Raw genomic sequence first — 12639 nt, 5'->3', positions numbered from 1 at the left:
TTGTCAGATGATAGCAAATGTGACGTCTAATGTGAACTGTTCAAACGGGACTTTGAAAAGCGATGCTAACGCTATCAGCCACTGAGGAACTTTGAATATGACTCAACGGCGATGTGCAAAACGGATATTCTGCTTGAGACTGCGGAACTAACTTTTGTTAAGGCTAGATGGTTGTTCTCGACTAATTTTGCGGGGCGACCATTGTGTGTTTGTACAATTTGTTTGTTGATAAGCTCGTTCATTGGAATGAAATGGTGACTAATGGCCACTTCACAAGACTCTTATCAGGTAACACAACGTTATATTCCAAATCAAAAATACTGTACAGTATATCGGTTGTGTGTGGGAAGCTCGAGGATTTCCCCCACTGACAATTAATTAAAACGTTTTAAACAGCCAAAGCAAAATTATCGCTCACTCATTTCACTCTGATTTTTAAAATGTATTGATCTATTTATTTGCTACAGAAGAAAGCAATTGTTCCATGATGTCGTCAGACTCCAGCGAGTATAATCATACAGAAATATTTGACCAACTGCCCAGCATCCAGGTTTTACGCTCTGAGCAGAGAAGCCAGTCAGGGGATGCTTCAGAGGCTGATGAGGTGCTCGGACACATGTCCAAAGGACCCAGAGACAAGATTACGACACAGCCACTCAGGAATTTTACCATGTGTATTCAGAGAAAAATACATGCCAGGTGGGCCGCTGTCCATACAGGAATCTGCATGCTTCTTATTTTATTTCTTAACTTTTCACTGCAAATCTACATTGTTACATATGCTGCAATAACTGTTTGTTGGTTATTATATTTTTAAATCCCCTGCTTAATAAATCTTGTGCATATTTTTACAGTAGTGCAATGTTGGCCCTCTAATTATTCCCCCCTCCCCCCCACAACTACTATTGGGGTCTTTTAGGAACATAAGGATGATGCAAACCAGCAGCATTGGTTTTTGGGAGTCATGGAGGCGGAGTCAGACTACAAACACCAAGAGGGTGTGGTCTAAAGTGGGAGGAGCTATTTCAGGATTGTTACCATGGAGGCACACGCTACGTGTGATTAAAGGTATGTGACAGACTGACTTGACTTTCCACTACTGGTTCAGACAGTATGGATGATGATGATATTATATAATACAATAATTTTCACATTGATATGTTTCAGGTCGTTTTGGTGTGGGCGTAAATGCCTATTTTGTATTCCTCAGATATCTGATATACTTGAATCTAATCCACTGTGCTTTCATATGGGCTTTTATTTTGGGGCCTACAATATTTTATGGTGGAGGAAACAAAAATGGTGAGTGAGTCAGCTGAAAGATTAGTATAACAGGAAATAAACCACAACAAACTTGGATTCACAAAAAAAGTATTTGTTGCATGTGAATTCACAGACACATTAAAGTTTGGAGGCAATGACTCAGTTCTGGATTTCTTTCTGGGATCGGTAATGTTCTATGTGTTTGTGTGCATGACCTGTTTTTATTGCTTTAAAAAATAATAATAATCCTGTAACCCTTTCATTTCATTTGCTCAGGGCTACCTGGATCGTTCTCCTGTCTTCTATGGTTTTTATACACACGGTTCACTTAATTATCCTTGCTTGAATACTCCACTGCTGTACCTCATTGGAATCCTTGCTATCCTCCTCCTCAGTGTCATCGTGGAGATCCGCAGGTCAGCGGAACAACAAATAATCACAGCAACAGAATAATTTAGATTCGCTAGCTTGTAATAAGTATCTTTTTTTTTTTGCAATAGTAACCCTTGGAACAACAGCAGTACTTTAGTATTCAATATTGATTAATACCTTTCAAGTTGTGTTAGCATGCGTGCTCATTTATTGTGTTATGTGACAATGTCTGTTCCGAGATACTACTACAAGACAGTAAATGTTTACAAATTATCTCCTCGCCTGCATGTTAACCGCTGATGATTTATCATTTTAACAATGTTAAATAGAACGAGCCTTGGCTACAAGCACACATGGATGCTGGAAAAGCGTTCCAGGATGAACGTGAGCTATAAGATCTTTTGTGGCTGGGATTTCACCATCCAGGACGCTGATGCAGCCACGCTCAAGCGCAGTTTCCTGAGGAATGATCTCAAGGTGAATGGACACGTAAAAACAGAATTATTTTGTGTGATTCCAAATGTCATGTGACCGTTACCGCAATTTTAAAGTTGCAGTGTAAAATTTTGAATAGAATATCTTCATTTCAACCATCAACTAATGGAAGTTAAAGTGTTCATTCAATATTTTCAGATATTTATATATCAACAAAACTGGGTCCAAGAACGCTTCATTAGCTGAGTTTAGGCTAATAAGGATCTCAGGATCTGGTCAACATGGCAGTGCCTGAAGCAACACAAGTTATACAACACATAAATATGGTAGCATGTGGTTTCTTGTTTTTTGTTTTAGTTTTGTCATGGACATGTAGGACTTGATTTTTGTGATGACGAGCAAGCAGCAAGTTGGACAGTCAATTTGAGTGATGCTAAAGTGTAATCTACATAATGTTGTATGTCAGGGGCCACCAAAATGTTTTAAACTGAGAGCTTATTGTTGCGTACTGATTAATGTAAAGGGCTACCAGTTTGATACACACTTCTGAAATAACAAATGTGCTCAAATGACCTTTAATAATGAATGGTATTCATTATGTGGAAACATAAAGTTAATGATTTCTTATATATGCAACACTTGATTTGAATTTCTGCTAGTGTTTACATTTTCCCCAAAATCCAGCATTCCTACAAAATCACAATGTCACATCACTGGTGAGCTATGTTTGGAAGTCCTGCTTACTACTCATGTGGTTTGAGGGCAAACTGGTGCCTGCGGGCGCCACGTTGTTAACCCCTGTTCTACGTAATTACACAATATCATTTAGCAACTTTTAGCAACAAAAAAAACTCTTTAGCACCAGCCCCGTTAATTAATTGGAAACAATGCCATTCACACTCACACCAATGGACAGTTTCAGTCTTTTAATAGCCTAAGATAAATGTTTTTGAAATGTGGGAGGAAGCAATTATACACTGTAAGCTGAAGTACCACAATAATAAGAATAAAATAAATAATGGTGCTAACATGACATTTGGGGATTTGGTATGCCCATGGCACTCACACATCCTTCATCTTCTCAGCTATACTTGGAGGAGCAGTTTTTCTCCCAATATGAGGCAAGGAGGACAATGTGGCAGTGGGTGCGTCTCTACCTGCTTCGGATCATCCTCAACCTGTTCATTGTGTCCCTTCTGGGTGGGATGTTCTACCTCATCTACTATGCAACCGGAACGTCACAGTCTATCGGAAAGGTAGTAGGAGTTCATGTTGACTTCTCGCTGACAAGCCTTCTCTCCGTGCCGCCACCTAATCTTCATGTTTTCTACAGAACAATCATCACTGGTTGGTCAGTCTCTTCCTTCAGTATCTCCCACCGATCACCATTACCTTTGTGAACCTGTTCCTCCCTCACATCTTCCGCAAGATTTCATTTTTTGAGGACTACTCTTCCACCATGCAGGTTAATATCACGTTGGTGAGGTAAGAAGTCAACCCCCCCAAACATTTATTGACAATAGTATGTTCTATGCAGCCCCACTAGTCTAAATACGGTATTCTGGTTAATATTGCGTTAGTTAGCAAAATTCAGCAATTTTTTTTTCAGAAGGCAGCCATTTTGCCATTTGCTGTCAAGTGAAAATGTCATCACAGTTGCTCAGGTTTTAGGTAACCAATCACAGCTCAGCTTAAGAAAACAGGTGAGCTGCGATTGGTCGTTGCCTAATGTCATCTTCAGTCGACAGCAAGTGGCAAAATGGCCGTCTCCTGAGATGGATAAAAACAGATGGATTTTGCCTCGTAACTCATATTCCACAAATGTAATATTAATCAGAAATTCAGAACGTCATGGTTAGGCTAGTGAGGTCACATATAACAATTTTGTCAAGAAATATGGTTGACTTACAGGCTAAACTCACATTGTCTTTCTTTAGGAGCATCTTTTTGAAGCTTGCCTCACTGGGGATCTACTTATTTTTTGTCTTCAAAACAACAGATGAGCAAGTAAGATTTTTACTTTGCTGATAATTTACACTTTCACGCGCATGTCAACTGATGATGATCTTCAAACGTCACGACTCTGACACACTCAGTAAAGTTGGACAAAAGTACTTTTGCATGTAGCTTTTTTTTGTGCTTATAATGTGAGCTTACTTCACAGTAACCCCCTGCATATAAAAACCTCATTTCACCATCGACCTTGTTCTTTCTGTCTCATAGTGCACGGAAAATCAGTTTGGAAGAGAGATGTACAAGCTCTGTATCTTTAACTTCCTTGCCACTTTCTGCAGTGCCTTTCTTGTCAACTACCCCAGGAAGTGGGTTTGTTTTACATGCCATGCCCTCTTTTTTTTCCAACTTTTTTTTTTTTTTTTTACTTTATGATCAAGTACAAATCAACTTGGCTAATCCCGGCACTCTCTGTAACAATCAGGCTGGTGCAGGAGAAGTTTGGCTCATCATTACTGGCCCGGTTCTTGGGGAAGCAACATTTCTTAGTCCCCTTCAATGTGCTGGATCTGGTCTACGGTCAAACTGTATCTTGGTTGGGCGTCTACTTCTGCCCTCTGCTGCCTCTCATAGGAACTGTCACGCTGATGGTGACGTTCTACATCAAGAAGGTTGAAAATGCATTCTATGTACAGTTATATCCTATATTCACTGTTAATGAGCAAAAAGTAAAATGAACTGAGCTCAATACATTCTCTACAACATGACAACGATTGAAATACAATATTCACATCTTTGTCACTGTGATGTCAGTTCACAGTCTTGCGGTGCTGTGTGGCAGAACAGAGGATGTTTCGAGCCTCCAACTCTACCGTTTTATTCCACTTCATGTTGCTGCTCGGCCTTGTCATGGCTGCCACCACGTTGGGCTTCACACTCTCCCAGCAGCAAACCCCACCGGACAAAAACATGTAATCTTTTGTTCAGTTCAAAACAGTTTGACCCTAAGGCTCATTCTTGCATTTGTACTCCACTGTACTGATCAATGTCATGAAGTGATGTTCCTTTGTGTGGCAGATTCTTTCAACATTCCCCCTGTGGCCCATTTGGAAATGGACAAAGTGTGTTTAATGTGGTGGGAGTGTGTGTGGAAAGTCTTCCAATCCTGGCACAAACCATTATCCACTACTTGACCTCTGAGGCCTTTGCACTGCCACTCATACTTGCTGAGATGTCATTCTTGCATTTGTACTCCACTGTACTGATCAATGTCATGAAGTGATGTTCCTTTGTGTGGCAGATTCTTTCAACATTCCCCCTGTGGCCCATTTGGAAATGGACAAAGTGTGTTTAATGTGGTGGGAGTGTGTGTGGAAAGTCTTCCAATCCTGGCACAAACCATTATCCACTACTTGACCTCTGAGGCCTTTGCACTGCCACTCATACTTGCTGAGATGTAAGTCACCCATTTCCTCAGTAGATTGAACTACCATCAAAAGCCTTTGTTCTGCAAATGTGACCTACTTATTCGAATGCCGAAAAGCAACTGCACAAAATAGTACACAAAGTAACACAATTTCCGGCTGGTTGACTTCTAAGCTGTTTTAATTTTAAACCTAATAATGTAAAGTCAATGAATGTGTATGTGAACATTTTAAATACAATAAACACATGCTTACATGCGCAAAGTGAATTTAGAGTACATTATTAGCTCATTTGCTTCCCAAAACGCATAAATACGTCCTATTTTAAACGTGTAAGTGTCCCAAAGACGTATTTATACGTTTTTTTTAAATTTTAATGGGTTTTTTTTATGCTTGAGCATACAGAAGGCTTTGTTGCGGCCTCTCAACTGCAAAGAACAGTTGAAGAAATGGTAGTTATTACATAAACGGCCAAGAGGTGGCAGCAGAGTAAAGGAAATAAACCAGGGCCAAGTTGAAAAAAAAACTAAATTACTCACAATTCTAAATAGATTTGTGAATAATGATTAAACTTAGCTATATTCTAATGCTTATTTCTGCAAAACAGAAACAGATAGAAATATACCCTGATGAAAGAAGATACTTTATTCTTTCTTTTGGTAGGTTGCATGTTTTTATAGCAATAGAACACAATATTCTGTGGGCCTTGCAAAATCAGTCAAAATCCAGTAAAACAGCCGGGAGCGAAGGGGGTTGCTTCTGAGAAAATGACTGGGAGTGAATGAGTTAAGAAACTGAGGATGAGCGTGACCAATAGTAGTTAAGTTGAATCAAAGATCAAATATGCAAGCTCCAGTTGGTGGAATGGTACCGTCACTTGCCGTCAGACGTATAACAAAAATCTGCGTATTATTGACACCCATTGATAAAAAAATATTTTAAAAATTGCTGATAAACATTCAGTAATTTCCATGAAAAACTAGAGGAAAATAGGCGGACTTTTTTTTTTAAATATTGAAAACATAAACATATGCAAATCCAAGGGTGCGAATTCCGAACTTCAAATATAATCTGTAGACTGAAATGTATAATGTGAGAATCATGTTCAAACACTTAAGTTATTTATTTTGTCAGATCTGCTGGCATTGCCTGAAAGTGAAATGTAACTTTCTGTTTCCTCAGTATGATCTTAACCTCCTATGTGTCACGAGGACGAGCCAATCAAAAGACTATTGAGGGACTTAAAGATATGCTGGTAATGGTGAGTCATGTCTATAGGCATGCTACAATGATGCCATATGAATATTTCTCAGTGTATGAGAATAAAGCCAGAAAACACACTTTGTCTTAATGAGATAGGGACCGAGCCCTAATAATGAAAATCCACAGCTAATTGGTTTATAATTTATAATTTATAGATCTGCAAGGTAATGGCCAAACACGACTTTTTATCAGACAGGGCAATAGCATGACTAAAAAAAACCTCCTCATCTAACTGTAACATAGTTCTTAGGCATCAAGATGCCTTTCATAGTAGACAATATGTACCATGAATATGCAGGAGAACACTGTTATTGTAGTCATTGTAAAATGCGGTCAAATGCACAGAAACTATTTCGCAAAGTTAGTTATTAGCTAAAACAAAGACAAAAAATTGTAGGAAACACCCGTGTAAAGCTGCAGGAACCTGTCAAAATGGATTAGAAACCGAAATAATGTCAAATTTTCTGCTATTTACTACTAAAGGGACTGCTGTGAAAAAAAAAACTATTAAGCAGAAAGAGTAGTCAGAGTACTGCATTTTTTTTAAGGAACAACTGCAGCAGACTTTAGAAATAATATGCTGTTTGTTTTTCTTTGCCTTCACAGAGCAGTTCAGATAAGCGTTTCCTGGTGAAAAAGCATGCTACAATGCTCCGACGTAAAAACGAGGCCTCGCTGCACACATGAACAGGAACATTGGCCCACCTTTCACGGAAACTAAAACATTTACCCACACAGCATTTGGGTATTACATCATACTCTACATGTTCTTCACTGTAAAAAAACAAAAACAATGTAACACCCTTTGTTTTTATTATTTGTTATGGTTATACTGTACTAATTGTGCTTCAAATACGATGTAGATGTGTTTAGTTTAATATTTGCCTGTGCTTTTGTAAGCCTTACTAACATTCAAATTACTGATCATTAAAACCATCCGTGATGCCAAAGATGACGCCTAAGCTGTTATCTATTTCTAACATGCGTATATATAGCAGCAGTAGAATTCACGCATGCACACTACACCACAGGGGGAAAAAAATGTGTAGTGGTCAATTTGGAGCAGTGTTATGAGGAATCTACTTGCACTTTTTTTGCTGCCACTTCTGGGTGAGTGAAACAAGCTATTTAATTGATAAACAAAATGAAACTTTTTTGCCATATGCTGTTTTACGTCATTTTTCAAAAAATAAAAAAAATAAAAATCAATGCCATTCACAATGAATACTTTTTTTTTGATACTCAATAATTATTTTAACTTGTAAAATAAGAATGAGTTTTTAACTAAACCAAAGCAACATTATTCCAAATACCATGTTCCAAATTACCGTGCTCAAAAGAAAAAACTCATATATTTTGTATAGCATATTTAAAAAATTTGCCAATTAAATGAAATATTAAAATGGGAGGGCCGCATCGTTGCCCTTTAAAAACGCATCAATTAAACTTGAGTACATTAATGTTTTCTGCTAGCATCTCATTGGACAATCCAAGAATTGCCTCATACATTTGCAGTCCACAAACATAGCTCTTGGAATGAGGGATGCTCCAAAATTTCTCAATAGGGTTGAGGTCATGGGATGATGATGATAACCATACACAATAGTCAGAAAAACACATTTTTTTAACAGTGTGAAATGTCCAGTGTTCATTCAAGATGCTTCGTTTTCCCCATTACATGAAAACTTGCTTAGTAATTTGGATCAGCTGTCTTCATATTCACTTAATTAGGATGAACCTCTAGCAATTTGTTTGTGATTTGTTATCATTGAACTAAAAATGGAGGGCTAACGTGCACAAATAGAAAACAAAAACTAAAATTGTTTCACGTAAACCTTTTATCCCTGATAATATGGAAAACAGACTTTGCCCCAATAAATAGAAATTCCTTCAAGGACTAATATATCATTCTATTTTTCAGCCTGGGGAAATATGACAAGTAAGTGATGATGAACATATTTAATATATACAGTATGTTTACCGCATCCTTGTTCAGTTAGTTTAGGAGCTTTGTCTGTATACTACTACTAATAATACTAATGTCTACAACCAGAATATCTACTTTATAATACAGACATTCTCCCAAATTTGAATAGCTGTATGGCTGTATGTATGTTCTCTTAAAAATAAATAATGTATTTTTTATAATTCCCCCAAAAATCCTATACAACCATACGTTTTATGCAGCCCCACTTGTCTAAACATGAAATTCTGTTTAATATTTTGTTTGTGGAATTTGAATTAAGCAGCAAAATCCACCCGTCGTTATCCATCTCAGGGGACGGCCATTTTGTCTTTTGCTATCGACTGAAAATGACATCACAGTTGCTCAGGCCTCAGGTAACGACCAATCACAGCTCACCTGTTTTCTGAGTTTGGTCATGTGACATTTGCAAGCAAAGCCGTGATTGGTCCTTATCGGAGCCCTGAGCAACTTTGATGTAATTTTCAGTTGGCAGCAAGTGGCAAAATGGCCGCCCGCTGAGATGGAGAAGAACGGGTGGTTTGTGCAGCTTAATTTATATTCAACAAACGCAATATTAATCAGAATGATGTGTTTAGACCATACATATTGTAATATACATTTTTGGGGGTTAGCTTCCCATTTACAGTCCCCACTTTCGCCAACAGTTTCATGTATGTAACAAGTTGCAGTGCTTGTCATGGATTTCTTCAGGTGGATCAATGGCTTCTCACCCGGTGCTGAATGGTCCTAACATGACATACCTCGGTTCACAAGTGTTTTTCCGATGTATCGCACCCAACTCCTCTCTGCCTATCACATATGAACTGAGACAGGACGGTCTCCTGATTGACGTGATAACGCATCTCAAATTGGGCCAGCCTGCATCATTCTCGCTGAAGGCGACTGGGAGATCCGAAGGGTTGTACCATTGTGAGGCAAAAACCGAAGAAAGCACGGGAACGAGCAACTGCATCAGACTGAGTGTCGTTAGTGAGTATCCAACTAAAAGATGCTGATTTAAGTTGATCACACGAATCTACCATCTCACTTGCAGTTCCAGCATCAAAGACCAGGGTGAACTCTGACCCGTTTCCCGCGGTCCTTTACGAGAGTTCCAGAATGGTTTTGAGCTGCGACGTTGCAAAGGGTTCCCACCTCTCCTACACCTGGTATTTCAAAAGGATGCAAGTTAGCGCTGCTAACTCTCCTTGGCTGCACATGACTGGCAATAAGCTCGTGATGGAAAGGGCGAATCCAGAGCATGCTGGGTACTATTCATGTACGGCATGGTCCAGGGTCCAGGATCTTCAATGGTTTTCCAGCAGCTCGGAAGTCAAGGTAGAAGTCAAAGGTACAGATTGCTAGGGAAAATGCAGTTCTATCTAGAAGTAGGTCAAATGACAATTAGCATTAGCAAGTAAATGCAAATGGCGTCAACTGTTATATATTTTTGGCTAACTCGACTTGTCTCTCATTCTTTTTTCCCTTTTCGTACAGTCCATCTTTTAAAACCAGAAATCTCTCTTTCCATCTTCAAAGAGGGAACCAGTTACCGCGGTAACGTGACCTGCTGGTTGCCCAGAGGAACTCCTCCAGTCAATTTCTCTCTTTCAGTGGACAATGATATGGTGGGCTCCGTTATAGCGTCGGCCTCTGTCAGTGCCTGGTTCAGTGTTGCAGTGGTCCCCGGGTTAGATATGGGCGAGGCTCGATGTTGGGCGAAAAATGAAGTGCAGGAGTTGATGAGTGAGCCTCTGACGCTGGAAGTGGGTATGAGCAACTCGTGTGGAGGGAATATCCGTATTGCTTATTGAGATTTTAGTAACAATTCAAACATTCTTCTCTGCTTGTCCAGTTCCAGTAGGAGGCGACGTAAACGTTGACGTTGAATACCTCTACAGATCGGACTCCAAACTGGCTGCGGCCAAACTGACGTGTCATGTCAGTCGAGGGTCATTTCCCTTTTTCTCTTGGCTTTTTAATGACTCCACTCTTCCCGATGAGACACAAATGGATTCCCAGATGCAGCAGGTCCGGCCTCGGTATGCACTGATGGACTGCAGACGTACTCTTATTCTAGGCAAGTTGAACCCCGAAGACTCAGGGTATTACCGATGCAGGGCCAGGGACAGATATGATGACTCTGGTACCTGGCTGGAGAGTGGAGCTGTCTTCGTCCAATTCAAAGGTGAAATGTTCAATACGTGGATTGTTATCTGTTTGTTGGACTTTGTGCGGCTAATGTTTTAAAATAAACCAAGCACACACTATGTATAAGTACTGTCTATATAGTGTAATATATGTGTACACCAAATACAGTGGAACATGTGACGATGATTATAATTATGGTGAGCTGGCCAACGTCAATCAATTAGTTCCAGGTTAAAATTGTCGCCATTGTGAACTCCTTTTAATTGTACAGGCAATGTGATTGAAAATCCCCGGACAAAAATGCCAAGCCTCAGCTCTACACTGTATCAACTGCCAGTGAAGTTATAAAGTACAGTTGTGCTCATAAGTCTAAATACATATTTAACTTATGAGCACAACTGTATATTTGCCAACTAGTAGTGAATGGTGATATATACAGTTATGCTCATAAGTTTACATACTTATGAGCACAGCTGAATAGTTTACCTTCAAATCACATTATTTAGTCATTGTTGTGCAGTATTGTACAGATAGCATATACAGTCGTGCTCATATGTTTACACACCCATAGGGTATGTTAACTTATGAGCACACCTGTATATACTGTCTGTACAGTGCTGCGCAACAATGACTAAATAATATAACTTGTCAGTTCTCTGCAAATGTAAAATGACAGAAGATGAGATTTGAAAGTAAAGTGCATTCAGTCTGAATAGCAAGTACACTTAGATCCCACTCAATGATGCATCAAGACAGCACATCAATACTTTATTTCCCCCAAGCTATGGGCTCTGTTTCAAACGCATTAAGTTATGACTTTAAAAGACTGTATAGCACATTTAATGTCTTTTTATGTAAGATTTGTGCACCCTTTCTTGATAACGCATTTCAATTCACAACCAGACTGGATGCTTGCCAAGGCACCCCAAGAAACGGCATCTCCTGAAACATCACAAAGTAAAAAAATTAATTAAAAAAAACATTCTTTTTTTTCTATGCAAGTGATTTTAATGCTGCTTTACAATTATGCAAGTTCAATAATTGTTGGTTCTTCCCTGTTACACAAGCGACCACGGAGATCGTTGCTATAATATTCTGCTGCTTACTCCTCCTCATTTTGGCAATAGTGTTCATGATGATTGACAACAAAAAAGGTGAGCGTGTATGTGTTGGTATAAGTGAAAGGAGATTTCCATGTAGAATTAAACGTGAATTTTCCCGCCAATCTTACACAGGTCTTCAGCCCAGTTCAGCCCCAAAGTAAGTGAATACACGTTGCTTCATGTAATAATATGACCAAAAGTGTTAAAGATTCTTCCTTTCAGTGCCACTTCTGTTGCGCTGCCTTTGTCTCTATCTTCCACTTGGAGGGCAAACAGGCTGATACATGCTCAACAGGCTGCAGTATAAGCTCTCGGGTAACACAAAAAAGTAAAGTGCCTATAGAATTAAAAATATTTTCTGCTTTGAATGGAAACTCGAGATCAGTTTGTTCCTTTTTGTTCTAGATTGTGAAGATCCCTTGTATGAGAGTGCACCTTCAAGCATATGCTTAGCATAGCATGTTTCTTCTTATGATAGCAATTTTCTGTTGTCACCCATATTGCTTGTGAGGACATTAAAGTAATCCTTTATAGACTAATTTAAAAGAGCAAGGTTACTTTGGGATTGCTGACAAATAAATCGTGAATTAAAAAAGGAGTTTTTCTTTTTTTCAAATCAGCAAACATTATTTTTCATTGATATGCACAATATGTTGTTGGAATGTGAAATAATAGCATCACAATATGAAATGATTGCTTCATGCTGTAC

The 12639-nt window shown here is 38.9% G+C and overlaps 2 protein-coding genes across 10 annotated transcripts; both read left to right on the top strand.

Annotated features, from left to right (window-relative positions):
• The first annotated feature begins 8 nt into the window (after positions 1-8).
• On the top strand, positions 9-7660 carry tmc8 (transmembrane channel-like 8). Of its 6 annotated transcripts, XM_086082149.1 has the most exons (18): positions 9-288; positions 468-699; positions 920-1068; positions 1168-1302; positions 1397-1449; positions 1540-1679; positions 1965-2112; positions 3156-3326; positions 3404-3421; positions 3500-3555; positions 4008-4077; positions 4294-4395; positions 4508-4694; positions 4837-4994; positions 5101-5144; positions 5324-5479; positions 6630-6708; positions 7317-7660. In XM_086082149.1, exons 1-18 carry the CDS (start codon positions 252-254, stop codon positions 7395-7397), a joined length of 2016 nt encoding a protein of 671 aa, XP_085938275.1. In that variant the 5' UTR covers positions 9-251; the 3' UTR covers positions 7398-7660. The 6 variants fall into 6 exon arrangements, 5 of the variants coding, with proteins under 5 accessions (XP_085938275.1, XP_085938278.1, XP_085938274.1 ...); XR_015095766.1 differs by having other exon boundaries at positions 3404-3555; positions 4294-4391; positions 7317-7387; XM_086082152.1 differs by having other exon boundaries at positions 544-699; positions 3404-3555.
• LOC147170132 (Fc receptor-like protein 5) lies at positions 7657-12481 on the top strand. Of its 4 annotated transcripts, none has more exons than XM_086082156.1 (11): positions 7657-7820; positions 8632-8649; positions 9388-9666; positions 9731-10027; positions 10174-10446; positions 10532-10864; positions 11731-11784; positions 11895-11981; positions 12063-12087; positions 12153-12258; positions 12336-12481. In XM_086082156.1, the coding sequence occupies exons 1-10, from the start codon at positions 7781-7783 to the stop codon at positions 12235-12237; spliced, it is 1491 nt and encodes a 496-aa protein (XP_085938282.1). In that variant the 5' UTR covers positions 7657-7780; the 3' UTR covers positions 12238-12258; positions 12336-12481. The 4 variants fall into 4 exon arrangements, with proteins under 4 accessions (XP_085938282.1, XP_085938283.1, XP_085938281.1 ...); XM_086082157.1 differs by having other exon boundaries at positions 12153-12245; positions 12336-12477; XM_086082155.1 differs by lacking the exon at positions 12336-12481 and having other exon boundaries at positions 12153-12332.
• Positions 12482-12639: the final 158 nt, after the last annotated feature.

This window comes from Leptonotus elevatus, chromosome 8, assembly GCF_054856555.1.
Source record: "Leptonotus elevatus isolate MCC_2025b chromosome 8, RoL_Lele_1.0, whole genome shotgun sequence".
Classification (NCBI taxonomy): Eukaryota; Metazoa; Chordata; class Actinopteri; order Syngnathiformes; family Syngnathidae; genus Leptonotus; species Leptonotus elevatus.
Note: the sequence above shows the minus strand (reverse complement) of the source record. Positions and strands in the feature narration are given on the sequence as shown.